Below are 26,478 nucleotides of genomic sequence, written 5' to 3' on the forward strand. Positions count from 1 at the left end.
ACTCTTTGCGAACCCACAGACTGCAGCACGCCAGGCTTCTCTGTCCATCACCAACTCCTGGAGCTTACTCAAACTCATGTCCATCGCGTTGGTGATGCCATCTAACCATCCCATCCTCTGTCGGCCCCTTCTCCTCCCGCCTTCAATCTTTCTCAGCATCAGGGTCTTTTCCAACGAGTCAGTTCTTCACATCAGGTGGCCAAAGTATTGGAGCTCCAGCTTCAGCATCAGTCCTTCCAATGAATATTCAGGACTGATTTCCTTTAGGATGGACTGCTTGGATCTCTTTGCTGTCCAAGGGACTCTCAAGAGTCTTCTTCAACACCACAGTTCAAAAGCATCAATTCTTCGGTGCTCAGCTTTCTTTCTAGTCCAACTCTCACATCCATACATGACTACTGGAAAAACCATAGCCTTGACTAGATGGACCTTTGTTGGTAAAGTAATGTCTGCCACAGATCATTTGCTGTGCTCTCCTCTGATAGCCCTCGAAGCTCCCCTTCCATCCCAACTGATCTCCCCACCAGTGAGGGGGCTTCTCTAGGTGTGGGAACTTCTCCTCTCCCTCAGCTCCTCCCAGGGGTGCAGCTTCCCATCCCGTCTCCTCTCCTTTTCCTTTTCCCTTTTTCTTTCATCCTACCTGGTTATGCAGGGATCTTTCTTGTCCCTTTAGGTGTCTGAGGTCCTCTGCTAGTGTTCAGCAGGTGCTCTGTGAGGACTGTTCAATTTGTAGACGTATTCTTGATGCACTTGTAGGGAGAGATGAACTCTAGGTCCTCCTACTCCTCTGCCATCTTGACTCTCTCTAAAGGTCATACAACAGAAAAAAATATTTTTTTAATTGAAGTATAGTTGATTTGCAATGCTGCATTAGTTTCAAGTGTACAGTAAAGTTTACATACAGATATACATTCTTTTTCCCATTCTTTTCTCATATAGATTATATACAAGATATTGAGTATGGTTTCCAGTGCTATACAGTAGGTCCTTTTTGGTTATCTCTTTTATACTACTACTACTATATGTTAATCTCAATCTCCTAGTTTATTCCACCTCCCCTTTCCCCTTTGGTAACCGTAATTTTGTTTTCTATGTATGTGACTCTATTTCTGTTTTGTAAATAAGTTCATTTGTGTCATTTTTTTAGATTCTACATATACATGATATTATACGATATTTGTCTTTGTCTGACTCACTTCACTTAGTATGTAATCTCTGGGTCCACCCATGTTGCTGCAAATGGCATTATTTCGTTCCTTGTTTATGACTGAGTAATAGTCCATTGTACATATATATTTCCACATCTTTATTCATTCATTTGTTGATGGGCACTTAAGTTGTTTCCATATCTTGGCTATTGTAACAAATGCTGTGATGAACATAGGGGTGCATATATCTTTTCAAATTCTGACAGTTTTTGGATTTCTTATAAATGGAAACATACTGAATGCACTATTTTTTGATTTGCCTCTTTTTCCTAATATTATGTTGTAAGATTCACCATGTTATTGCTTCGTCAACCATTTTTATTGCTGTATAATATTTAATTAAAAGAATATATCAGTATCTACATTCTATTGGTGGGCATTTGTATTGCTCCCAGTTTGGGCTTTCACAGACAATATTTCTACAAAGAGTCTTACACACATCTTATTGTACAAGTACATGAGTTTCTCTAAGATATGCACTGTATGAGTATCAGTATCTTCAGTTTTAGTAGATGATATCAATATAGACAATTTCCAAAGTAATTATGTAATTCACATTCCCTCTAAGAATCCATGGGTGAATTTCTTGCTCCACACTGTCACCAATATTTGGTGTCTTTTTAATTTATGCAACTTTAGTAAGAGTAAAATCATCTTTCATTGTGGTTTTAATTTGCATCTTCTTTACCCTACATAAAAATGGTCAATTTTTCATATTTTTTCATATTTTTATTAGGCATTTGTACGTTTTTTGCAAAGTGGCTATGACTTCTATGCATTATTCTTTATTGGATTTTTCTCTTTTTATTTATATGGTGAATTTTTAAAATACCTGGATATGAGTTCTTTATCAATTATGTCATGTAAAACCATCTCTTTTGAATTGCCTTTTTAATACTGTCTTTTGATGATCAGACGTTGATGAAATGTGGGAGACTGGGGTTTGATCACTGGGTCAGGAAGGTCCCCTGGAGAAGGAAATGACAACCCACTACAGTACTCTTGCCTGGAAAATTCCATGGACAGAGGATCCATAGGATTGCAAAGAGTCGCACATGACTGAGCAACTTCACTTCTGACTTTGATGATCAGAGTTTCTCAATTTTAATATGGTCACATTTATCACCCTTCTAATTTATTATTAGCACTTTCTTTAACTTGTTTAAGAAATCCTCCTTTACCCGAGTGTCTTAGTTTGGGTACTCTGGGAAACAGCCTCTGGGAGAAGGAAATTTGCATGCAGGAGGCTTACTGGGGCTTAGTTTGGGTACTCTGGGAAACAGCCTCTGGGAGAAGGAAATTTGCATGCAGGAGGCTTACTGGGGTGTAGTCTCAGGAACCAGACCTGCAAGGGGGTGAGAAAAGCAGGTCTGTGAAGAAGGGAGGGTTGAACTCTGATACAGTGGCTCATCAACCCCACAGAGAGCTCTGGAATAGGAATGGTGCCAGAGAGTTGTACTAAGTCAAGGGGACAAGGCTTTTACACACTTGCACCATCCATAGAGGGAATCAGTATGTATGATTAGCAGCCAGCACTCCAGACAGCTGAGGAAATGAGTGCCTCTGTTCTGGGGGCTACCCCATGCCAACCACTAGTCTACCCCTGGTGCCAACTAGACCTATTGGCTTTGGGTGCTAAGTTCATCCCTGGGAAAAAACCCTTCCAGAATTGTTTGGTTTCTTTCCTGGAAAAAATTTTAAAGAGGTAGGTTATCAGCTGAATACAACTCCTGCCACTAAGACTGTCTTCAGAATTTCCCTGGTGGTCTGGTGGTTAAGAATCCACCTGCCAATGCAGGGGACACGGGTTCAATCCCTGGGTCGGGAAGATCCCACATGCCATGGGGCATCTAAGCCCGTGCACCACAAAAGACTCTGCAGCTAAAAAATAAATAAATATTAAAGCATTAAAGCTGTCTTCAAGCTGCAATTGATACTTATTGTCTCCCTCTGAGACTCCTAATTCTAGATTTCTGCACTCTTAGCCTACATCTCTGCTGGTCTAGGTGGCTTATGTGGTATTATGACCCAGATTCTCATCTCTGAATTGTGTGAGTCTCTTGTCAACTTATCCTTCTTAGATCATTTACTCAGGTCATTGCGCATTAACTATCAAAATTAGGAAAGGGTATATCATTGACCTGGGTGGTAAACACTTTCTTCCCTGCCCCACTGGGTAAATATGGAGGAGGCCTACTGCCTTTGATTTTAAAATTCACTCATCCCTGCCAGAATGGCAGCTTTTCACCTTGAATGCTAAACTCTAGAAATAAGGAGCCTGGTTTGCCCCTGGAAACTAGGATCCACGGAGCTTAAAACTCAGGGATGGGAATCAGACATTTTCTAAATGGCGTCAAAGGGAGTGATGCTAAGCCTGCTGGGTTTTCAGACTCCTGAATTCTACTTGTGGGTCACACAGCACCGGATGATGGATGTTGACCTAGGGTAAGTCACACCTCATCCTTACTGGACTCCCGGCTTTCTTAAGTCGATAAAAGGTGCTGCTGTCCATTTCAGAAAACAGATTTCTTATTTTACTAAGAGTGTTCTTATGCATGGAGTCAATTTTTTTGTATTTTAGATTCTCTGATCTTATCACTTATTTGAGTTTACAAACATGGTATTCTATTTGAGCTTTCTTATATTTCCCTAAAATGAATTTTCCCCAGAGAATCTGTCTTAATTTACATAGAATTCTCTTATGCTACATTTAAGACTTACAGAGAAGTATTAATACTTTTCTCACATCCACATTTCCAAACAGTTCCTCCATGTTGATTAGAATTAAGTCCAAAATAGTAATTCACCTCACTGCTGCTTCTGCCATCTCACATAATATTTTTAGCAACTAAAGATCTTTTAGAAAAGGCTCTTTAATGATACCTGAATAATCAAACTTTTCACTACTATAACCTGCTGCTGTGCCATAAACTTTATTAAAAAAAGCACCAGCCATATCTTCAGTTCAGTTCAGTCGCTCAGCCGTGTCCGACTCTTTGCAACCCCATGAATCGCAGCACTCCAGGCCTCCCTGTGCATCACCAACTCCCGGAGTTTACCCAAACCCATGTCCATCGAGTTGGTGATGCCATTCAACCATCTCATCCTCTGTCATCCCCTTCTCCTCCTGCCCCCAATCCTACCCAGCATTAGGGTCTTTTCCAATGAGTCAACTCTTCGCATGAGGTGGCCAAAGTATTGGAGTTTCAGCTTCAACATCAGTCCTTCCAATGAACACCCAGGACTGATCTCCTTTAGGATGGACTGGTTGGATCTCTTTGCAGTCCAAGGGACCCTGAAGAGTCTTCTCCAACACCACAGTTCAAAAGCATCAATTCTTCGGTGCTCAGCTTTCTTCACCGTCCAACTCTCACATCCATACATGACTACTGGAAAAACCATAGCCTTGACTAGACGGACCTTTGTTGGCAAAGTAATGTCTCTGCTTTTAAATATGCTATCTAGGTTGGTCATAACTTTCCTTCCAAGGGGTAAGGTCTTTTAATTTCATGGCTGCAATCACCATCTGCAGTGATTTTGGAGCCCCCCCAAAAATAAAGTCAGCCACTGTTTCCACTGTTTCCCCATCTATTTCCCATGAAGTGATGGGACCAGATGCCATGATCTTAGTTTTCTGAATGTTGAGCTTTAAGCTAACTTTTTCACTCTCCTCTTTTACTTTCATCAAGAGGCTCTTTAGTTCTTCTTCGCTTTCTGCCATAAGGATGGTGTCATCTGCATATCTGAGGTTGTTGATATTTCTCCCGGCAATCTTGATTCCAGCTTGTGCTTCCTCCAGCCCAGCATTTCTCATGATGTACTCTGCATATAAGTTAAATAAGCAATGGTGACAATATACAGCCTTGACGGACTCCTTTTCCTATTTGGAACCAGTCTGTTGTTCCATGTCCAGTTCTAACTGTTGCTTCCTGACCTGCATACAGGTTTCTCAAGAGGCAGGTCAGGTGGTCTGGTATTCCCATCTCTTTCTGAATTTTCCACAGTTTATTGTGATCCACACAGTCAAAGGCCTTGCCATAATCAATAAAGCAGAAATAGATGTTTTTCTGGAACTCTCTTGCTTTTTCGAAGATCCAGCGGATGTTGGCAATTTGATCTCTGGTTCCTCTGCCTTTTCTAAAACCAGCTTGAACATCTGGAAGTTCATGGTTCACGTATTGCTGAAGCCTGGCTTGGAGAATTTTAAGCATTATTTTACTAGCGTGTGAGATGAGTGCAATTGTGCGGTAGTTTGAGCATTCTTTGGCATTGCCTTTCTTTGGGATTGGAATGAAAATTGACCTTTTCCAGCCATATATTACTCAGGCCAAATCAGTACCACACTCCTACCTTAGCCCTTGTCATTTACCCTTTCTTTGTACTAAACGTTTCTTTTCTTGTGTTAACCTTTGAAAATACAATCATATACTGACTTCCCTAGTGGTTCAGTGGCTGAGATTCTGTGCTGCCAATGCAGGGGGCCCGGGTCAGGGAACTAGGTCCCACATGCTTCAACTAAGGGTTTGCATGCCGCAACCAAGCATCCCGCATGCCACAATGAAGATCTAAGATCACACATGTTGTGACTAAGACCTAGCACAACCAAATAAATAAAAGAAATTTTTTAAAGAAAATACAATCATATATTTCAATATGCATTTTTGTTGGGCTTTTCCCCTTGTATTAAAGTTACTTTAGCTGTATACTTGGTGGCTCAGTTCAGTTCGGTCACTCAGTCGTGTCTGACTCTTTGCGACCCCATGAACCGCAGCACGCCAGGCCTCCCTGTCCACCACCAACTCCCTGAGTCTACCCAAGCCCATGTCCATTGAGTCGGTGATGCCATCCAGCCATCTCATCCTCTGTCATCCCCTTCTTCTACTGCCCTCAATTTTTCCAAGCATCAGGGTCTTTTCCAATGAGTCAGCTCTTCACATCAGGTGGCCAAAGTATTGGAGTTTCAGCTTCAATATCAGTCCTTCCAATGAACACCCAGGATTGATCTCCTTTAGGATGGACTGGTTGGATCTCATTGCAGTCCAAGAGACTCTCAAGAGTCTTCTCCAATACCACAGTTCAAAAGCATCAATTCCTTGGCGCTCAGCTTTCTTTATAGTCCAACTCTGACATTCATACATGACTACTGGTGGCTCAGTGGTAAAGAATCTGCCTGCCAATGCAGGAAACTTGGGTTCAATCCCTAGGTCAGGAAGATGCCCTGGAGAAGGGAATGGAAACTCACTCCAGTATTCTTGCCTGGAGAATTCCATGGACAGAGAAGCTTGGTGGGCTACAGTCCATGGGGTCACACACAATCAGCCACAACTGAGCAACTAACACTTTTCACTTTCACTTTTCATACTTAAACTATCAGTTCCAATCCACAGAATCTCAATGATATGTCTGATATATTTACTATCTCATATTGAACTTTATTCTTTTTTGTTAGTACTATGTATACACCCAAGAAAGAAAGCAGTATTTTTACTTTTTCCTCAGTAAAGTTCTGATTCTACCCGAACCCTCCTCTTCCCACTGAGCTTTTGTTGTCACAGTTGTCATCCATAACACCTCATTTTACAGCTTGGGGGGTTTGGGCTTAATTTCTGTTCCAGCTTTATTGATCATGTTGTTAAGACACCCAAGATGTGTTTCTAACATTCCTGAAAAGTGTGTCTCCCTTTCCTAACTATTTTACATTTGTGACTATGAATCCTTTTTTTCTAATACCATCTGTGTAGCCAACTGGTTCATTCTTCATATCCTCTTACATTAGTAGCAATGACTTTTAACTGAAATAGGGGAAGAAAATAGTTTATGCTCCCAACGCTTTCTGTTTCCAGCCCAGAACTATAAGGTCATTGTATATACAAGAGATTCCTGGTCTCTTTCATTCTACAGCAAACCAACAGTTGTCTGATATGACATTATCAAGCATTTGGCTAGAACACTGAAAATACAGACACAAGCACAAGTAGTTTTCAACATTTGTGAATGAGATGGGAATGATCATTATCTGAATATGAGGTCAATAAAAATCGACAAATAGCATTAAGCCTCTCCCCTATACAAAACCTAAAATAAGACTTGTAATTTTAATTTGATGAGATTAGTTGTTTGTCTTCAGGAAAGTCTCCATCAAGTCCTTCACTTCTCATTAAGAAAAAATGTAAATGAAGCACACTCTTGTATATTTAAATGTCTTCGTAACTAAAGAACAGTAATTTATATGCAATTTGAAAAATGAATAACTTACACCTCAAGTGCAAAGAACATGTCAGGTTTTGGGGTCCTGAATATCCTCAGTCTTATGCTTCATGCAGTTGTATGAAATGAACAAAGCTTTGGCTGCCAAATTTGATAAAAATGTATCTTGAAAAATATAACACACCCCTGACAATCTTTTTATCCCAGTTCTACTGAGGTATAATTGACATATAATAAACCACACGTATTTAAAGTGTGCAGTTTGATGAGTTTGACACATGTATATATTTGTGAAGCCATCACCATAATCAAGACAGTAAACATATCATTGCTGAAAGCTTGTTTGGACTCCCTTGTTTTCCCTCCCTATGATTCATGCCCATAGTCCCTACCCACTACCGCAGGCAATTGCTGATCTGTGACTGTTACTATAAGTTAGTTTTCATTTTCTAGTATTTTATGTAAATAGAATCAGAAAGTATTTATTCTTTTTTGTCTGACTTCTGGTATAATTATTTTGATATTCATCCATGTTGTTTTGTGTAACAATAGTTCATTCCTTCTTATTACTGAGTGGTATTCCAGTCTGTGGATGTTATCTCAGTATTTTTTACCCATGCCTTTAACTTATAATTGAGCCTTCTTCAATGAAATTGTGCCCTCCTATAACAGGACTGGGCTTCCCTGGTGGCTCAAACGGTTAATGCGGGAGACCCAGGTTTGATCCCTGGGTTAGGAAGATCTCCTGGAGAAGGAAATGGCAACCTACTCCAGTATTCTTGCCTGGAGAATCCCACGGACAAGAGGAGCCTGGTGGGCTACAGTCCATGGGTTGCAAAGAATCAGACAGAACTTAGCAACTAATATACACACATTCACAACAGGGCTACCGTGAAATCTCTTATCTTTGGGAACAATTGGTCAAGTTACATTCTGAAGCTGCAAAGCTAAGGGCGGCCCTGGGATGGATGAATCTTCCATTAAGGGTTGGAAGCAACCTGCTAGGTCAATTTCTCCAGTTTTCAGACTCCATCTTCCAGTCACAACAGCATAGAACTGGCAATTTGTCATGTTTGCTATGAAACAATGTATGTGCCAAGTGTCCTGATTCAGTTCAGTTCAGTTCAGTTGCTCAGTCATGTCCGACTCTTTGCGACCCCATGAACTGCAGCACGCCAGGCCTCCCTGGTATGCTGCATCACCAACTCCCAGAGCTTACTCAAATTCAAGTCCTTTGAGTCAATGATGCCATCCAACCATCTCATCCTCTGTCGGCCCCTTCTCCTCCTACCTTCAACCTTTCCCAGCATCAGAGTCTTTTCCAATGAGTCAGTCCTCTGCATCAGGTGGCCAAAGTTTTGGAGTTTCAGCTTCACCATCAGTCCTTCCAATGAATATTCAGGACTGATTTCCTTTAGGATTGACTGGTTGGATCTCCTTGCAGTCCAAGGGACTCTCAAAGAGTTTTCTCCAACACCACAGTTCAAAAGCATCAATTCTTCAGCGCTCAGCTTTCTTTATAGTCCAACTCTCACATCCATACATGACTATTGGAAAAACCATAGCTTTGACTAGACAGACCTTTGTTGGCAAAATAATGTCTCTGCTTTTTAATATGCTGTCTAGGTTGGTCATAACTTTTCTTCCAAGGAGCAAGATTAAGAATGATTAAACTAAATGAAAGACGTATTTCTCTTCTCCCCCATCCCAATTCCCTATCATTGTAGACTCCTAAGGGGACCTGTGCAACATCAGTGAAGATTGCCATCGACACGGGGTACCGGCACATTGATGGGGCCTACCTCTACCAGAACGAGCATGAAGTGGGGGAGGCCATCAGGGAGAAGATAGCAGAAGGAAAGGTGCGGAGGGAGGATATCTTCTACTGTGGAAAGGTGAGACTTTCCTTCACCTACATGGTGAGCCTGAAGTCACTTTTCCCTGCTGAAGAAACTCACCAAGCTACCAGCTTGTGAGATCTTAGTTTCCCACACCCCCTGCAATGGAAGTACAGAGTCCTAACTACTGGACCATCAGGGGTGTCCCAAAGAGTGAGTTCTGAACTGGCAAATTCCTCAATCTTGCCAAGAATTTAGGGACTAAATAGCCCCTTGAAGTTAGGGCAAAGTTCTTTCTTCACACTTCGGCATTGATTTAAGACAATATGGAAGAGCCACACCTACAATGAAAGTAGATTTGAGGAGTAAAGGGACATGAGGAAGTGGTTCATATTACAATAAGCATTTATCACAACTTTTTTCTTTAAAATAGGTAGTCTTTTTCTTCTGTATATGCCTGTTTGTCCATACATCACTAATTTTTTGAGATATAATTCATGTACCATAAAGCTCACCATGTAAAATCAGTGCTTTTTAGTATATTCACAGAGTTGTACAACCACGACCAACACCTTTTCCAGAATATTTTTATCACTCCAAAAAGAAACCCCTCACCTACTAGTAATCACTTCCCATTTATCCCTCTCCCCTAGTCACTGGTAAACACTGATCTACTTTATTTCTCTCTAGATTTCCTATTCTGGACATTTCATACAAAAGGATTCATGTAATATGTATTCTTCTCTGAGTAGCTTCTTTCTCTTACTATGTTTTCTACTTTCATCTATGTTGTAACATTTATCAGAATTTCATTTCTTTTTATAGCCAAATAATATTCCATTGAACGGATATACCACATTTTGTGTACATCTTTTGAGAAATTGAAATCTCCAACTGATGATAGTTAGAAATCACTATCCATTGAAATGCAATCAGAAATATAAAGTATCATGATAAGATGAGAGCCAGTGGAAATACTGAATACATATTTACAGGCAGCCGTGAAGGAATGAAACTTAATAACTTTAGAGAACTTATAATACAATTCTCCTAAGCTTTCTAAAGAGAACAAAATGGTGCTTCAGATTTCACTCCCTGCCCAGAAGCCCTTCTCCCAACCCCTTTTCGAGCTCTCTCTGAGAGCCTGCAGTTCCCCAAGTCACCAGCCACTTACGGGCTATGATTTCAAGGGGCCATGTAGAACCACTGTCCCAAAATGCCAGCCTGAAGCTTGTCACTTTATTACAGCTTTACAATCTGATTCTTAAAGATTTTGTTATTACAGAGTCTCTCACAAGAACTCACCAAGAGTTTCTGGGGAAGAATAAACTTGAACTCATATCCTGAGGCCGTGAGCCAAAGATGGAAATATTTTTGAAGTTACAAATGAAAAACAAAAAAAAACTCTCCTTTTTGTCTCCCTGGTAAACAGTTAAAGTTGTTGCAATACCTATCACACTGAAAAAGAACTGAATTCAATTGCCCATTTCATAAGGTTGCTATGAGTTAACATTTACAAAGCACTTAAAGAGTACCTCAAACTGTTGAATAAAGGTAGATTAAAATATATAAAACACAGAATTTTCAATTAGATGGGATGTCAATAATACACAAAAAAGACCCACATTAAAAACAAAAACACATTTTTCACTACTCTTGCATTGTTTTCTCTTTTCTGTGCTTTGAAGGCAAGAAAAAAAATTATTGTTCAACATAGGAAAAAATTTAAAAAATTAAAAAAAATTAAATTTTACCAATTTTGCTTGCCCTTACTTGTGGCAAAAAGTGTACGGAAAGTTTTTTTTTTTTCAAAAAAAAATATGTGAGCAAATTTCATGCTCCAAGAAAATATACTCATTTACCCTGAGGCTCTGAGTACCCCTCAGTACCCTAAGTTTCACAGACCTCAAGGGTACACATGCTCCACTCTGATAACCCAAGGCCTAATTTTTCATTACTTAGCACTTTAGAGACTGAGTAATTTCTTTTTCTTATATATGTTAAACTGTCTACTTGCCTTTTATTTACCTTTTCAGCTTTATTAAAATATAACTGATATATGACACTACATAAGTGTAAGTGTACAACACACTGATTTGATACAATTATATACTGCAAAATGGTTACCACCATTGTGTTAGCTAACACCTCCATCACATTACATAATTATCATTATTTTTTGTGATGAAAACATTGAAGATTTATTCTCTTAGCAACAGTATTACTACCTAAAATCACCATGCTATTCATTAGATCCCCAGAACTCACTCATAACAGGGAGTTGGCATCCTTTGACCAACATTTTTATTGGTTTTTAATTCATGAATAGCTGTTTAACTGATGATCATTTTGGAGGACAAAGATTTCCAACAAAGGAGTCTCCCATGACACCATTTTGGTGACATCACCAGTTCAGATTGAGTAATTTCTTGGTAGGGATTGGCAGAATTTTCCTGGGGAAATGAGGAAGTGGACCAAATGGGAACAAAGGAGCTATCAAAAGGGATCTAAACCTTTCCAATAATTTAAAATTTCACCAGCATCTGCACCACCCATCACAGTGTGAAGCACTGGTAAAGTCACATACACAACCATATTTCTTACTCAGATGAGTCATACCTTCTATCAGTGAAATGAAAATAAAGCACCAGGCCAGGTCAGCACCACTAGATGGATACATGTTCCCTAATTACACAATGAGGAAAAATGAAAGTGCTAAGGGTGGATTTGGCAATTAGCACAGGGCAGAGGAAGACTTTATTGCTGAATTAGGTTCTCTGTGGTTCAGGTGGATCTTTAAATCTCTGGTACTATATTTAGATCAAGTTATACTCTGGGTATCAAGAGTTTTATCAGTTCAACCTATACCCAGATGACACTGCAGTTTAAACATATTTCTGTGAAATGGAATGAGTGAATACAGTGTATATGAGTGTAAAGACTACTGGGGTGGGGAATTCCCTGGCCATCTTATAGTTAGAACTCCATGCTTCGACTGCAGGGAGCATGGATTCCATTCCTGGTCAGGGAACTGAGATCCTGCGTGCTGTGCAATGCAGTTAAAAAAAAAAAAAGTTAAAAATATTTTAAAAGGGGTGCATTATTATTTTAAAAAATACCATGGATATTAACTATCCCCCTTTTTTTCTTTCAGCTGTGGGCTACAAATCATGACCCAGAGATGGTCCGCCCAACTCTGGAGAGGACGCTCAAGGTCCTCCAGCTAGATTATGTGGATCTTTACATCATTGAAATACCCATGGCTTTTAAGGTAAGTTCAGATGCCTAAAGGTTATGCTTCACTCTTTGGCAACCATGAGCAAAAAGCTCTGTGCAGGAAGCTCATTCATTACTTAGCACCATAAAATATAATGATGTTTTGTTACCATAAATGAGATAGTACTGACCTAGCCCAACAAATGACAAGAACGATTCTGTGTATCCACCTAAGGCCTGGATCCCAAGTTTCTTGATTCATAATCCAATGCATGTTCTGTTATATAACGTCTTTACAGTTATACTTTGTTCTTTGTTAAACCAACATGTAATCTACTAACTGTAGTCCATACTGTAGTTGCCTAGCCTCCAGCACACCCTTCTGCCCATTCACACAGTCACGAAAACATCTCTGCAGAACATAATGTAAAGTAATAGGTACAACTGAAAACTTACACTCCACCCTTTGGGTTTTCTTCCTTTGGAGAGAATAGTCAGGTTTTTGAAACCAGCTCCAAGATCAGGACTTTTGTGTGATATATATTCCTTTAGTTCAAATCACTCCTTCCTTGAACTTTCTCAATCTATGGGCTCACTGTTAATTTAACTACCACCAACACACCCACTATACACTGCTGAAGATCAGCAACAGCTTTAAAATTTCATTGAGGGAAGGAAAGACTGAAAAACAAAGTTGACCACTTATCCATGAGGTATACGAAGTCCTGCTGGACAGGAAAAACAAGGGCTCTCTGCCATTGCAGTGACCAGAATTTCTTTACACAGCCAACCTGGCTGCCCCTGCTCTGTTCTCTAGAAGCACCTTCCTTATTGACTTTCCTCTGTGGTCACATCCAAGATGTGACCTGGTGGTGGTGGTTTAGTCGCTAGGTTGTGTTCAGCTCTTGTGACCTCATGGACTATAGCCGGCCAGGCGCCTCTGTCTATGGGATTCTCCAGGCAAAACTACTGGAGTGGGTTGCCGTTTCCTTCTCCAGAGGATCTTCCCAACCCAGGGATCAAACCTGGGTCTCCTGCATTGCAGGCGGATTCTTTAGTGACTGAGCCACCTTAGCAATTATATATCCCAATAACCTCATTTCACCAAAGAGAAAACTTAGACCACAAGCAATGAACTACTTGGTCAGGCTTAAAGTCCATCAGAACTGGGACCAGATCCTGGTCTCCTAATGCCAATCCTAGTCTTGTTCCCTTATGTTACACTACCCTCTCTCTTATCATCATGAGCTTAATAATCCCAATGTCCTGTGCACTACAGTGATATTTTGATTTCGGGCTCTTTGAATTTTGACCTCAACCCTTCTCTTTACTCAGCTAACTTTGATTTTTTTTCAAATGGCAGAGTTCTAAACTGAATCTTACAGATTTAGAAACAAGCTATATTTAAAAGTGAGAAAATGAAATTTACTTCTCTGTAGCTGACTAATGACTTGTAAAATCTTTTGGAGAAGGTAAATAGAGAAATTCTATTTCTATTTTTAAATAGGATCAGGGCTCAAGGACACAGAGAAGGTAAAACTTTTAACAGTGACAAATTTTACACTACAGTGACATTACCTCCCAACTGAACCTGTACTTCCTGTAACTGAAAAATCAAGCTTTGAAGTCAAAATATCACATGCTTTTTGAATCTCATGATTTTTAAAAAACAAATACCTTTCTTGCTAAAATGTTTTAGCACTTTGTTATTTTGTAATGTCAAGTTAACAAGCAGACACAAGTTCAGAACAAAATACAAAGTACAAAAAAGCGTAAAACATTTTACAAGGACAAAGTTATTGCTAAACAGGAATGAGAGTGAACAGGGTGGATTTTTAGAAGGTTGAATTATTCTTCTAATAATGCTTTATAGTCAGGAGCAGGAAAGGAGGAAAAAGACAATGGGCTTGTCCAGATGAAGGGATTAGTAAAGTTAGTACAGTGGATGCTTAAGGAGACATCATAGAAATATCTAACATGGGTTCAGACATGATAAAGAATTAAAATTTGGGAGAGTAAAAACTACTAATATTAACAGAGTTCATGATGGAGGCATAAAGCCATTTCAGATCAGAAGTAAAATTAGGAAATGCTAAAGATAAGAAATATGGAGGGAGAATAGAGTAGAAATAAGCATCATAAGTGTTAAGAAGGTCAAAGGGCTTAGAAATCATAGAAATACAGGGTAGTTAATATGAATGATTACATGGCTTTGAGGAGAAAGGAGTCCTTTTCCCACTTTCAGTGTAACAGAAGAAAATTTAGGTGAACTTTATATGCCCCCTTTGTTAAAGAGGGCATGGAGGAAGTGTGATCATCAGGTAAAAGTTTCATTCAGGTAAGATGGCAGAGGGAAAAATTCAGGAAAAATTTTAAAAATATAATGGATTTTATCCAATTCCTTGCTCCTTTTTAATAACAAAAATTTCCTATTATCAAGATCTACAAAGACTTCTATGCCACCAACCAAATCCAATAGACAGTTTGTCCTCATATTTTATTTGACCTCTTTCAATGCAATTGATCACTGCATCTTTCTTTGTACATTTTTACCTTGTGGCTTTGATGATATCATCCTCTGATGATTCTTTGGCAGCTCCTTCCCCACTAAACTCCAAATGCTTTGCCCAGTGCTCTTCCCTCAATATTTTTGCCTGACTGAGCCACACTCTTTCTGTAGATGATTTCACCCAATTGCATGGATTGAATACCATTTAATATGCTGAGGAACTCCCACATTTTACCTGTGCCCACAATCTCTTTCTGAGCCACCCTCTGAGACCTCTCTGTTCTCTTCAAATATCCACTTGAGTGTCTAACAGTCATTTCAAACTCAAAATATCCAAAACAAAACTCTCAATTCATTGTCCAGCCTCAGGAAATGGTTACCACCATCCACTCAAGGAACCTAGAAATCATCTTTTATTTCTCTCTATCCCATTTCCAAACCCATATGAGATGGATCCCATTTTTACATATAGGAAAAAAACGAGAAATATGAAAGACAATTTCCACACCAGAGTCAATAGATAAACCTACACAGTGTATTAAAAAGCAGAGATATCACTTTGCCAACAAAGGTCCATATAGTCAAAGCTATGGTTTTTCCTGTAGTCATGTATGGATGCGAGAGTTGGACTATGAAGAAGGCTGAGTGCTGAACAACGGATGCTTTTGAACTGTGGTGTTAGAGAACACTCCTGAGGTTCCCTTGGACAGAAAAGAGACCAAACCAGTCAATCCTAAAGAAAATCAACCCTGAATATTCATTGGAAGGACTGATGCTGAAGCTCCCATACTTTGGCCAACTGATGCGAAGAGCCGACTCATTGGAAAAGACCCTGATGCTGGGAAGGATTGAGGGCAGGAGGAGAAGGGAACGACAGAGGATGAGATGGTTGGATGGCATCACCAACTCAATGGACATGAGTTTGATCACACTCTGGGAGATGGTGAAAGGACAGGGAAGCTCGGCATGCTGCAGTATGGGGTTGCAAAGAGTTGGACACAACTTAGCGACTGAACAACAACAGTCAATCTTCTTTGAAAAAGTGTCACCAAAAGCTAGAAAAGGAGGTTCAACAGTTAGTGTGTGAAGTAGAAAAAAAGATGCTGAACTCCTAGAGGCCGCTAAAAAGGGAAAGAAAAGAACCACAGGGTGATTAGCCAGACCTTAGAAGTAATGAGCTGTCCATTTCCCTTATACTTAAGGACCATTCCATTCATCAACTATGCTTTTCTTAGCTGAAGAATTCCTTCTCAGCCTTAGTGATGACATTTGGTTTCTCATAAGAGTAAGAAATTTGTTGCCCTCAACTTTGGCAAGGATATACTACCCAAACACTGAGTCTAAACATCCTAATTCTCAACTTTTACTTTTTTCTAATGAGAAATGTTATCATTAAGAGAGAACTTCATGACTTAGCAACAATAATCTGTCAATAAATAAAGGAACAATAAATGACAAGGTGAGAGAATAAGACTAACGTGTCATATATGTTGGACAAGTGAATTTCTGGATAGCTCCACAAAGGGGAGAAAACAAATTTATATGTATATCTTAAGTTGGTTTCCCAGGGTCAGGGTATATTGAAATATTGACAACTCAAATTCCATCATTTTAGTCCTCAGATATACTTGCTCTTTTTTTTTTTTTTTTTTAACAGCCTGGAGATGAGTTATATCCTAAAGATGAAAATGGCAAATGGTTATATCACAAGTCAAATCTATGTGCCACTTGGGAGGTAAGTTAAAATAGGCTTCTTAACCTTGAAAGAACACATTTTTAAATTGTAATCTGGTTATTCCTGTTAGCTTTATGGAGAGTTGCAACCTTTACTCCCAATGAAAAGTAATAGTCAGGTATTTCTAACCATGAGCAAAGATGCATAAAATCTCCATTTCTGGGCACTGAAAAGTGTTTGATTTTGCTTTGATGGAAGAGAAGAATGCCAAAGATAAGAAGGAGAGACAAGTGGGAGGCAAAAGAAAGTAAAGGAGATAAGCTTTACTATAACAGTAAATAAAAATATATAAATGAGATAACTCAAGTTTTTTGTTTCTCAAACTGAATTTTTAAAAATCAGTAATATGATGTCTAAAACAAACAAATGTAAAATAATAAATGAAAAACTGAAAAATAATTCTGGTTCCATTTCTGAGCAATCTGCTGGTTCCTTCCCCAAGATTATAAGAGTGAGAAAGTAGGGAGAAATAATGAGAAAACCCTTATGGATTTATGTGTTGGGGGGAGGCAGGTATAGACATTATGAACTGGTTTGTTATGTGGTAACATGGCAGCTTCTACCCAGAGTAAGAGGCAGTGCAGCAACCAGTAAGATAATTTAGGAGAGGAACTTTTGAGTTATGTTTGCTCTTATTTCTCTCTTGCTATAGCCTTGGGAGAAATAAAAGCAAAAATAATCCCAATAGTTCCTCTCTTATATTATCTTACTGGTTGCTGGGCTGCATTTTACCCTGGGTAAAAGGGGCCATGTTAGCCTCGGGAGGGGCTTACCTGGTGGCTCAGTAGTAAAGAATCCACCTGCAATGCAGGAGACCCAAGTTCGATCCCTGGGTTGGGAAGATCCCCTGGAGAAGGGCATGGCAACCCACTCCAGTGTTCTTGCCTGGAAAATCCCATGGACAGAGAAGCCTGGAGGGCTGTAGTCCATGGGGTCGCAAAAGAGTCAGACATGACTTAGCAGCTGTAAAACAACAACATAGCCTTGGGACAGGTACTGTTCACTCCATACATGTAGACACTTAGGACTCATGTTCAGACATCTTTGGAATCAAGTCAGAGCAGAACTGAAATCTTTCACTTGTGGGAAGCTAGGGAAAACCTAAGTCTCTGCCTGACCTCTGGCAGTTGTTTGCCTGCCTCTCCCAATTCAAGCTCCAAAGGCTGGAAATTATAATCTAACAATTATCTCATTCAAAGAGTTGAACATGACTGAGCACGCATGCATGCAATAGACTTCCCCCTCATGTATAATTTTGTCCAAAGGCTGGAAATTATAATCGAATGCTTATCTCTTTCTAATAGACTTCACCCCATGTCGGTAACAGCTTAAAGCTCTGAACTGTGGATTGTTTTGAGGGTTGAGGAGGCACTGAGTATGTTTTCTGCGTCTGGGCCTCTCCACCTGAAAAACCATTTACTCAATCCATATGCTACCAATGCACGATTGAAAGCAGATTTTTTTTCCTTTTTAAAAAAATTTATTTATTTTTAATTGAAGGATAATTGCTTTACAGTATTACACTGTTTTCTACCAAACATCAACATGAATCAGCCATAGGTTTACCCATGTCCCTTTCCACTTGAACATGACTCCCACCTCCCTCCCCATCCCACCCCTCTAGGTTGTTACCAAGTCCTGGTTTGAGTTCCCTGAGTCATACAGCAAATTCCCATTGGCTGTTTATTTTACATATGGTAATGTATTTTCCATGTTACTCTGTCCATACCTCCTACCGTCTCCTTCTTCCTTCCACCCAAGCCATGTCCATAAGTCTGTTCTCAATGTCTGTGTCTCCATTGCTGCTCTGCAAATAGGTTCATCAGTATCATCTTTCTAGATTCCATAAATGCGTTAGTATATGATAATTATTTTCTCTTCCTGATTTATTTCACTCTATATAATAGGCTCTAGGTTCATCCGCCTCATTAGCACTGACTCAAATGTGTTCCTTTTTATGTCTGAGTAATATTCCATTGTATATATGTACCACAGGGAAGTGGAATTTGTAAAAATATATATATATTAAATATTTAGAGATAAATTTAACACAATCTGTGCAAGACTTATACAGTTAAAATTACAGTATTTTACCGAGAAGATTTTTTAAATCTAAATAAAAGGAGAGCTATATCATGTTCTTTGATGGAAAGACTGAATACAGATAAGTTGTTAATTCTCTCCAAATTCATGGATAGATTCAATGCGATCCCAATCAAAATCCCAAAAGAAATGGAAAAGCTGACGCTAAAATGTATGTGGCGGGGGGCGGGGGGTACTTCCCTGGTGGTCCAGTGACTAAGACCCAGCACTCCCTGGATTTGATCCCGGATCTGGGAACAAGATCCCACATGCAGCAACCGAAGAATTTACGTGCCACAGCTGAAAAAAACCCCACATGCTACAGGGAAGACCAAGGAGGCTATGTGCCACAATTAAGACCTGGTGCAGCCACATTAAAAAACAAAAAAAATGTATAGGGAAGTGCAAAACCATAATGATGAAGATTTAATTTACTAAGAAGATATACAATTTTAAACACGTACGTATCAAATAAATTATATTCAAAATATAAACAGCAAAAACTGATTGAATACAGAAAGACATTGGTAAATTCACTGTTACGACGGGAGATTTCTGATATAGTCCTTTAAATTATTGAAAAGACAGGAAAAGCTTGATTTTTAATCTTCTAAATAATGTATGTATGTGAGAGAGACAAGCAAGACCTGTATCCAAAAACAGGAGAAAATACATTTTCCACACACATCAGACACATAAAATTTTCAGGTACTATACCAAAAAGAAAACCTCAACAGATTTTAAGAAATAAGATCATCATTATTGTGCTGGTGTACGTTATGAAGGGCTTCCCTGGTGGCTCAGATGGTAAAGAATCTGCCTGCAATGCAGGAGACCTGGGTTTGATCCCTGGGTTGGGAAGATCCCCTGGAGAAGGAATGGCAACCCACTCTAGTATTCTTGCCTAGAGAATTCCAGGAACAGAGGAGCCTGGTGAGCTACAGTCCATGGAGTCGCAAAGAGTCAGATACTGAGAAACTATCACTTTCACTTTCATACATTATGAAAATACAAGGGGAAGATATGATAAACAATTCCCCCAAATCATTTATTTACAGAATTCCTATTTCCTCCACTTTTCTTTAGTTCATATAATGCTTATTAACATATCCAGGGACTTTCCTTTTTAAAGAATACACAGTCACTCTTATAAATGTTTATTCTTGCTTGTGTTCAGGCTTTTTTCTTGACCCACTGGCTTTTATCCTACAGGCTTTGGAAGCTTGCAAAGATGCTGGCTTGGTGAAATCCCTTGGAGTATCCAATTTTAACCGTAGACAGCTGGAGCTCATTCTGAACAAACCAGGACTTAAGTATAAACCAGTCAGCAACCAGGTATGGCACTGGCAAGGGAAGGGAGGTAAGGGGGGTGTGGGGATTGGGAATGTGAGAGAATCCATTAGAGAAATCCTGGATTAGGAGTCAGAAAGCCTTATGGTCACTTTACATACATATTTCATCATTAGGTTCCGGGCAAGTCAATTTATGTCTCTTAAGAAGCAAGATTAGAAACTTCAAGTCCAAGGAAAAGTAACCCAAAATTTTCTGAAGAAAACTATTTAGGGGGAACAAAACCTACCAGATACTGGCATCCACAGCATTTAAAATAATGTAAGATTAGCACAAATGGCACAGTGGTGAAGAATCCACCTGCCAATGCAAGAGATTTGGGTTTGATCCCTGGGTGGGGAAGATCCCTGGGAGAGGTAAATGGCAACCCACTCCAGTGTTCTTACCTGGAAAGTTTTCATGGACAGAGGAGCTGGTGGACTACAGTCCATTGGGTTGCAAAGACATGACTTTGCAACTGAGACATGACTGAGCAACTGAGTATGCACACATGCAAGATTAACCCAAGGAAAACCTACAAATAAATAGAAAATGAAACACAAGCTGGAATCAAGATTGCCGGGAGAAATATTAATAACCTCAGATATGCCGATGACACCACTCTTATGGCAGAAAGCGAAGAAGAACTAAAGAGCCTTTTGATGAAAGTGAAAGAGGAGAGTGAAACAGTTGGCTTAAAGCTCAACGTTCAGAAAACTTAAGATCATGGCATCTGGTCCCATCACTTCATGGGAAATAGATGGGGAAACAGTGGAAACAGTGTCAGACTTATTTTTGGGGGGGCTCCAAAATCACTGCTGATGGTGATTGCAGCCATGAAATTAAAAGACGCTTACTTCTTGGAAGGAAGGTTATGACCAACCTAGATAGCATATTTAAAAGCAGAGACATTACTTTGCCAACAAAAGTCCGTCTAGTCAAGGCTATGGTTTTTCCAGTGGTCATGTATGGATGTGAGAGTTAGATGGTGAAGAAAGCTGAGCACCAAAGAATTGATGCTTTTGAACTGTGGTGTTGGAGAAGACTCTTGAGAGTCCCTTGGACTGCAAGAAGACCCAACCAGTCCATCCTAAAGGAGATCAATCCTGGGTGTTCATTGGAAGGTCTGATGTTGAAGCTGAAACTCCAATACTTTGGCCACCTCATGCAAAGAGTTGACTTATTGGAAAAGACCCTAATGCTGGGAAGGATTGGGGGCAGGAGGAGAAGGGGACGACAGAGGATGAGATGGTTGAATGGCATCACCAACTCGATGGACATGGGTTTGGGTGGACTCCAGGAGTTGGTGATGGTCAGGGAGGCCTGGCGTGCTGCGATTCATGGGGTCACAAAGAGTCAGACACGACTGAGCGACTGAACTGAACTGACTGAAGAGATACTGGGCTTCCCTGGTTGTTCAGTGGTTAACAATCCACCTGCCAATGCAGGGTTCATGGGTTTAATCCCTGGTCTGGGAAGATTCCACATGCCTTGGAACAATTAAGCCTATGCCCCCCAACTACTGAATCCCTCACACCTAGAGCCCCTGCTCTGCAACAAGAGAAGCCACTGCAATGAGAAGCCTGTGCACTGCAACAAAGAGTAGCTCCCATTCACCCCAAATAGGGAAAGCCTGTGCAGCAATGGAGACCTAGAACAGTTAAAAATAAAATAAATAAGAAATATCTTAGAAACAATCTCAAATAAAATAAAAGCCTGATGTGAACTAATGATAAAGGAATTTATTTTTCAGTAAATAGTGTGGGGAAAATTGATAGTCATATAATAACAAATATAGAACTTTGCCTCATGTTATTCTTCAAAGTGTCTCTTTGAGCAGGAGCTAGAGACAAAGCAAGAAATTATTTGTGAATACTACAAAAGAATTTTAGTTATCTGGAGCTATGGATAGAAAGGGAAGTCATGGGAAAATTATAAAGAATACCAATACATGTAATAGTATAAAAGTGTTAAATCTTAAAAATATTAAAAGCAAAGAGCAAAGAAAATTAGATGATTATATTTTAAAAATATAATAAGGATTCTTCAATATATGCAAATCAATCAATGTGATACACTATATTAACAAACTAAAAGATAAAAACTATATGATAATCTCAATAGATGCAGAAAAAGCCTTTGACAAAATTCAGTACTCATTTATGATTAAAACTCTTCAAAAAATGGGCACAGAGGAACCTACCTGAAAATAGTAAAGGCCATATATGATAAGCCCACAGCAAACATTATTTTCAATGGTGGAAAACTAAGATCAGGAACAAGACAAGGGTGTTCACTCTCACCACTATTATTCAACATAGTTTTGGAAGTCCTAGTTACAGCAATCAGAGAAGAAAAAGAAATAAAAATACAGATCAGAAAAGAACTAAAGCTGTCACTGTTTGCAGATGACATGATACTATACATAGAAAACCCTAAAGATACTATCAGAAAATTACTAAAGCTAATCAATGAATTTAGCAAACACGCAGGATACAAAATCAATACACTGAAATCACTTGCATTCCCCATATACTAACAATGAAAAATCAGAAAGAGAAATTAAGGAAACAATCTCATTCACCATTGCAACAAAAAGAATAAAATCTAGGAATAAACCTAAGGAGACAAAAGAACTGTATACAGAAAACTATAAGACACTGATGAAATAAATCAAAGATGACATAAACGGGTGGAGAGATAGTCCATGTTTCTGGGTAGGAAGAATCAATATTGTGAAAATGAGTATACTACCAAATGCAATCTACAGATTCAATGTGATCCCTATCAAATTGCCAATGGCATTTTTCAGAGAACTAGAACAAAAAATTTCACAATCCATATGGAAACACAAAAGACCCTGAATATCCAAAGCAGTCTTGAGAAAGAATAATGGAGCTGGAGGAATCAACCTTCCTGATTTCAGATTATACTACAAAGCTACAGTCATCAAGACAGTAGGTACTGACACAAAAACAGAAATACAGACCAATGGAACAAGACAGAAAGCCCAGAAATAAACACATGCACCTATGGGTACCTTATTTTTTACAAAGGAGGCAAGAATATACAATGGGGAAACAATATACAAAAACAGCCTCTTCAATAAGTGGTGCTGGGAAAACTGGACAGCTACATGTAAAAGAATGAAATTAGGAACACTTCCCAACACCATACACAAAGAGAAACTCAAAATGGATTAAAGACCTAAATGTAAGACCAGAAACTATAAAACTCTTAGAGGAAAACATAGGCAGAACATTGGATGACATAAATCAAAGCAAGATCCTCTATGACCCATCTCCTAGAGTAATGGAAATAAAAACAAAAGTAAACAAGTATAATCTGATTAAACTTAAAAGCTTTTGCACAGCAAATGAAACTATAAGCAAGGTGAAAAGACAACGCACAGAATGGAAGAAAATAATAGCAAATGAAACAACTGACAAAGGATTAATTTTCAAAATATACAAGCAGCTCATACACAACTCAATACCATAAAAACAAACAATCCAATCAAAAAGTGGGAAAATGACCTAAACATACATTTCTTCAAAGAAGACATACAGATGGCTAACAAACACATGAAAAGATGTTCAACATTGATCATTATTAGAGAAATGCAAGTCAAAACTACAATGAGCTATCAACTGCCACCAGTCAGAATGGCCATCATCAAAAAGTCTACAAACAATAAATGGTGGAGAGGATATGGAGAAAATGAATGCTCTTTCACTGTTGGTAGGAATGTAAATTTATATAGCCTCTATGGAAGATGGTATGGATAATCCTTTAAAAATCAGGAATAAAACCACCATATGACCCAACAATCCCACTCCCAGGCATATATCCTGAGGAAACCAAAATTGAAAAAGATACATGTACCCAATGTTCACTGCAGCACTATTTACAATAGCTGGAATATGGAAGCAACCTAGATGTCCATCGACAGAAGAATGGATAAGGAAGTTGTGGTACATATACACAATGGAACATTACTTAGCCATAAAAATGAATGCATTTGAGTCTGTTCTAATGAGGTGGATGAACATAGAGCCTATTATACAGAGTGAAGTAAGTCAATAAGAGAAAGATAAATATCGTATACTAACACATATATACAGAAACTAGAAAGATGGTACCAAAGAATTTATTTGCAGGGCAGCAATAGAGAAACATACATAGAGAACAGACTTACAGACATGGGAAGAGGGGAGGAGAGGGTGAGATGTATGGAGAGAGTAACATGGAAACTTACATTACCGTATGTAAAATTGATAAAATGGGAATTTTCTGTATGATTCAGGAAACTCAAACAGGGGCTCTATATCAATCTGGAGGGGTGAGATGGGGAGGGAGATGGGAGACAGTTTCAAGAGGGAGGGGATATATGTATACCTATGCCTGATTCATGTTGAAGTTTGACAGAAAACAACAAAATTCTGTAAAGCAATTATCCTTCAATTAAAAAAAAATAAATTTTTAAAAGTATTCTTGCTGAAAATTAATTGTTTGAGAACTGAAAAAAATATATAGTAGTAAGAGGAGGTCATATCCATATGAGTTAAAAACCTAAAAAATATCAATGAAAAAAAATCAATGAGAAAAAATATTATGGTTCAAAAGAAATGAACAGAAATACACAGATAACAAATTGCAAGATTGGTAGACATACGAAAAATGTTTAGCTGCACTAGTAATTACAGAAATTTAAATTTAAGTGAAATTTTGTATTATGCATCAAATTAACAAACTTTTTGCTTTATTTTTTAGTATTGTGTTCCATGTAAGAAAGTCATGGAATACTGGTAAACTGATTCAACTTTACTGAAAAGCAATTTTGCAATAAGTAGCAGGAGCCTTAAAAAATGTTCAGTTTTCAATTTCTAGGAATCTATCCCTGTGGGAAGAAAAAAAATCAGAACACCCATATGTCTGTTTATCACAGCACTGTTTATCATGGCAAAAAAAAAAAAAAGGAAACAACATAAATATGAAAAATTCAAGGAATGTTTAAATAAATTTTAAAGCATTCATAATATGTAAACTCTCAACAAAAGATGTTGTTGAATCACTTTTGAGGAAAAGAGACATGGCCATGATACTAAGTGGAAAGACCAGGATACCAAATATATTGCAATATGAAGGTGATTATATTATTTAAAAAGTGCAAATATTGGAAAGAAATATATTCAAATGCTATATATATATGAAATACATTCAAAATTCTAGCTGTGAATTTTACAAGTAAATTCTGTTTTCCTCCTTATGCTTTTCTGTATTTTTCAAGTCTTCTGCAGTGAGCGTATATTACTCTTATAATCAAAACAAAATACTATAATCCACCTTATTAAATGGGGAAATGATATCCTCTTCCCTCTACTTCATGAAACCTTAAGAAGCTGCACTGAAAAATGTTCTTGAATATGGTAAATATTCACATATTTGGATGATGGTGGACCTGTTGGTTGAATTCATTGTTTTTAAAAACTCAAAATAGTTCATAACAGAAAAATGAATTATCACCTACATCATGACAGTAACCCACAGCTAAATAGAAGTGTGGCCATATTTAGAAGTGCCACTTCCAAACTGACACTTCAGCTAGTGCTGTATCAGAAGCTGTCAGGAACAGAGAGCAACAAACCTTGCCTCCCTCACTGATCTCAATCCAATCCTGTATTTCTAACCAATCCCCTCTGCAGCATATCCTTCCTGCACCCCTAAGAACAATATTTTGTTATAAACATGTTGAAATGACAAGCAGCTTTCTTCTTACAAATGCATGGAGACAGGTTGTGACTTTTGACCTGAGAATGGAAAAGAATGAAAATTTGACAGTGTGTTTCCTCATGCCAAGCAGGAAATACGTTGATCTGTCAGCATGAGACTGTTCATTAACTTCACAAATGTTTGCTGAACGAGAAGCAAGGGGTGTAGGAAGATCATAGCCTGAACCTATTCATGTGTTCTGTGCTGTCTGAATATGTCAAATATTGACACAGAACATATGAATAGAGCTGGCACAAATCAGAGTGCAGGTCCCCTGGCCACCAGCCATCATCCTATCCCCTGGTAGGACCGTCTCTTCTCCAGAGATACAAAATGAGCAGCTTTCAACCCAGGAATACAATGTGCATAATGCAGGCCTTGGGCTTCCCAGCTGGCTCAGTGGTAAAGAATCTTCCTGCCAGTGCAGAGCTGTAGGAGACACAAGTTTGATCCCTGGGTTGGGAAGATCCCTTGGAGAAAGAAATAGCAATGCACTCCAATATTCTTGCCTGGAATATCCCATAGACAGAGGAGCCTGATGGGCTATAGTCCATGGGGACAGAGTGGACACATTTCATATAC

General features: G+C 38.8%; 2 protein-coding genes across 4 annotated transcripts in view; one reads left to right on the forward strand and one right to left on the reverse strand.

Moving 5' to 3' along the window:
• CREB3L2 (cAMP responsive element binding protein 3 like 2) overlaps window positions 1-26,478 on the reverse strand; it is a 254,622-nt gene that overhangs the window by 186,602 nt on the left and 41,542 nt on the right. For both annotated transcript variants that reach the window (XM_081533105.1, XM_081533107.1), the window contains one exon: window positions 641-805. The gene's annotated coding sequence lies outside the window, so the exon portion shown is untranslated. The remainder of the gene's footprint in view (window positions 1-640; window positions 806-26,478) is intronic.
• The window catches only part of AKR1D1 (aldo-keto reductase family 1 member D1), a 51,099-nt gene that overhangs the window by 10,766 nt on the left and 13,855 nt on the right, over window positions 1-26,478 (forward strand). Inside the window, exons 2-5 of one of the 2 annotated variants that reach the window (XM_081533112.1) lie at window positions 9,143-9,310; window positions 12,408-12,524; window positions 16,636-16,713; window positions 20,008-20,130. In XM_081533112.1, the coding sequence (XP_081389238.1) occupies window positions 9,143-9,310; window positions 12,408-12,524; window positions 16,636-16,713; window positions 20,008-20,130 (486 nt within the window). The remainder of the gene's footprint in view (window positions 1-9,142; window positions 9,311-12,407; window positions 12,525-16,635; window positions 16,714-20,007; window positions 20,131-26,478) is intronic. The other variant, XM_081533113.1, reaches the window with a different exon arrangement.

This window comes from Giraffa tippelskirchi, chromosome 10 (genome assembly GCF_054371585.1).
Source record: "Giraffa tippelskirchi isolate mGirTip1 chromosome 10, T2T-mGirTip1v1.2.pri, whole genome shotgun sequence".
Lineage (NCBI taxonomy): Eukaryota > Metazoa > Chordata > Mammalia > Artiodactyla > Giraffidae > Giraffa > Giraffa tippelskirchi.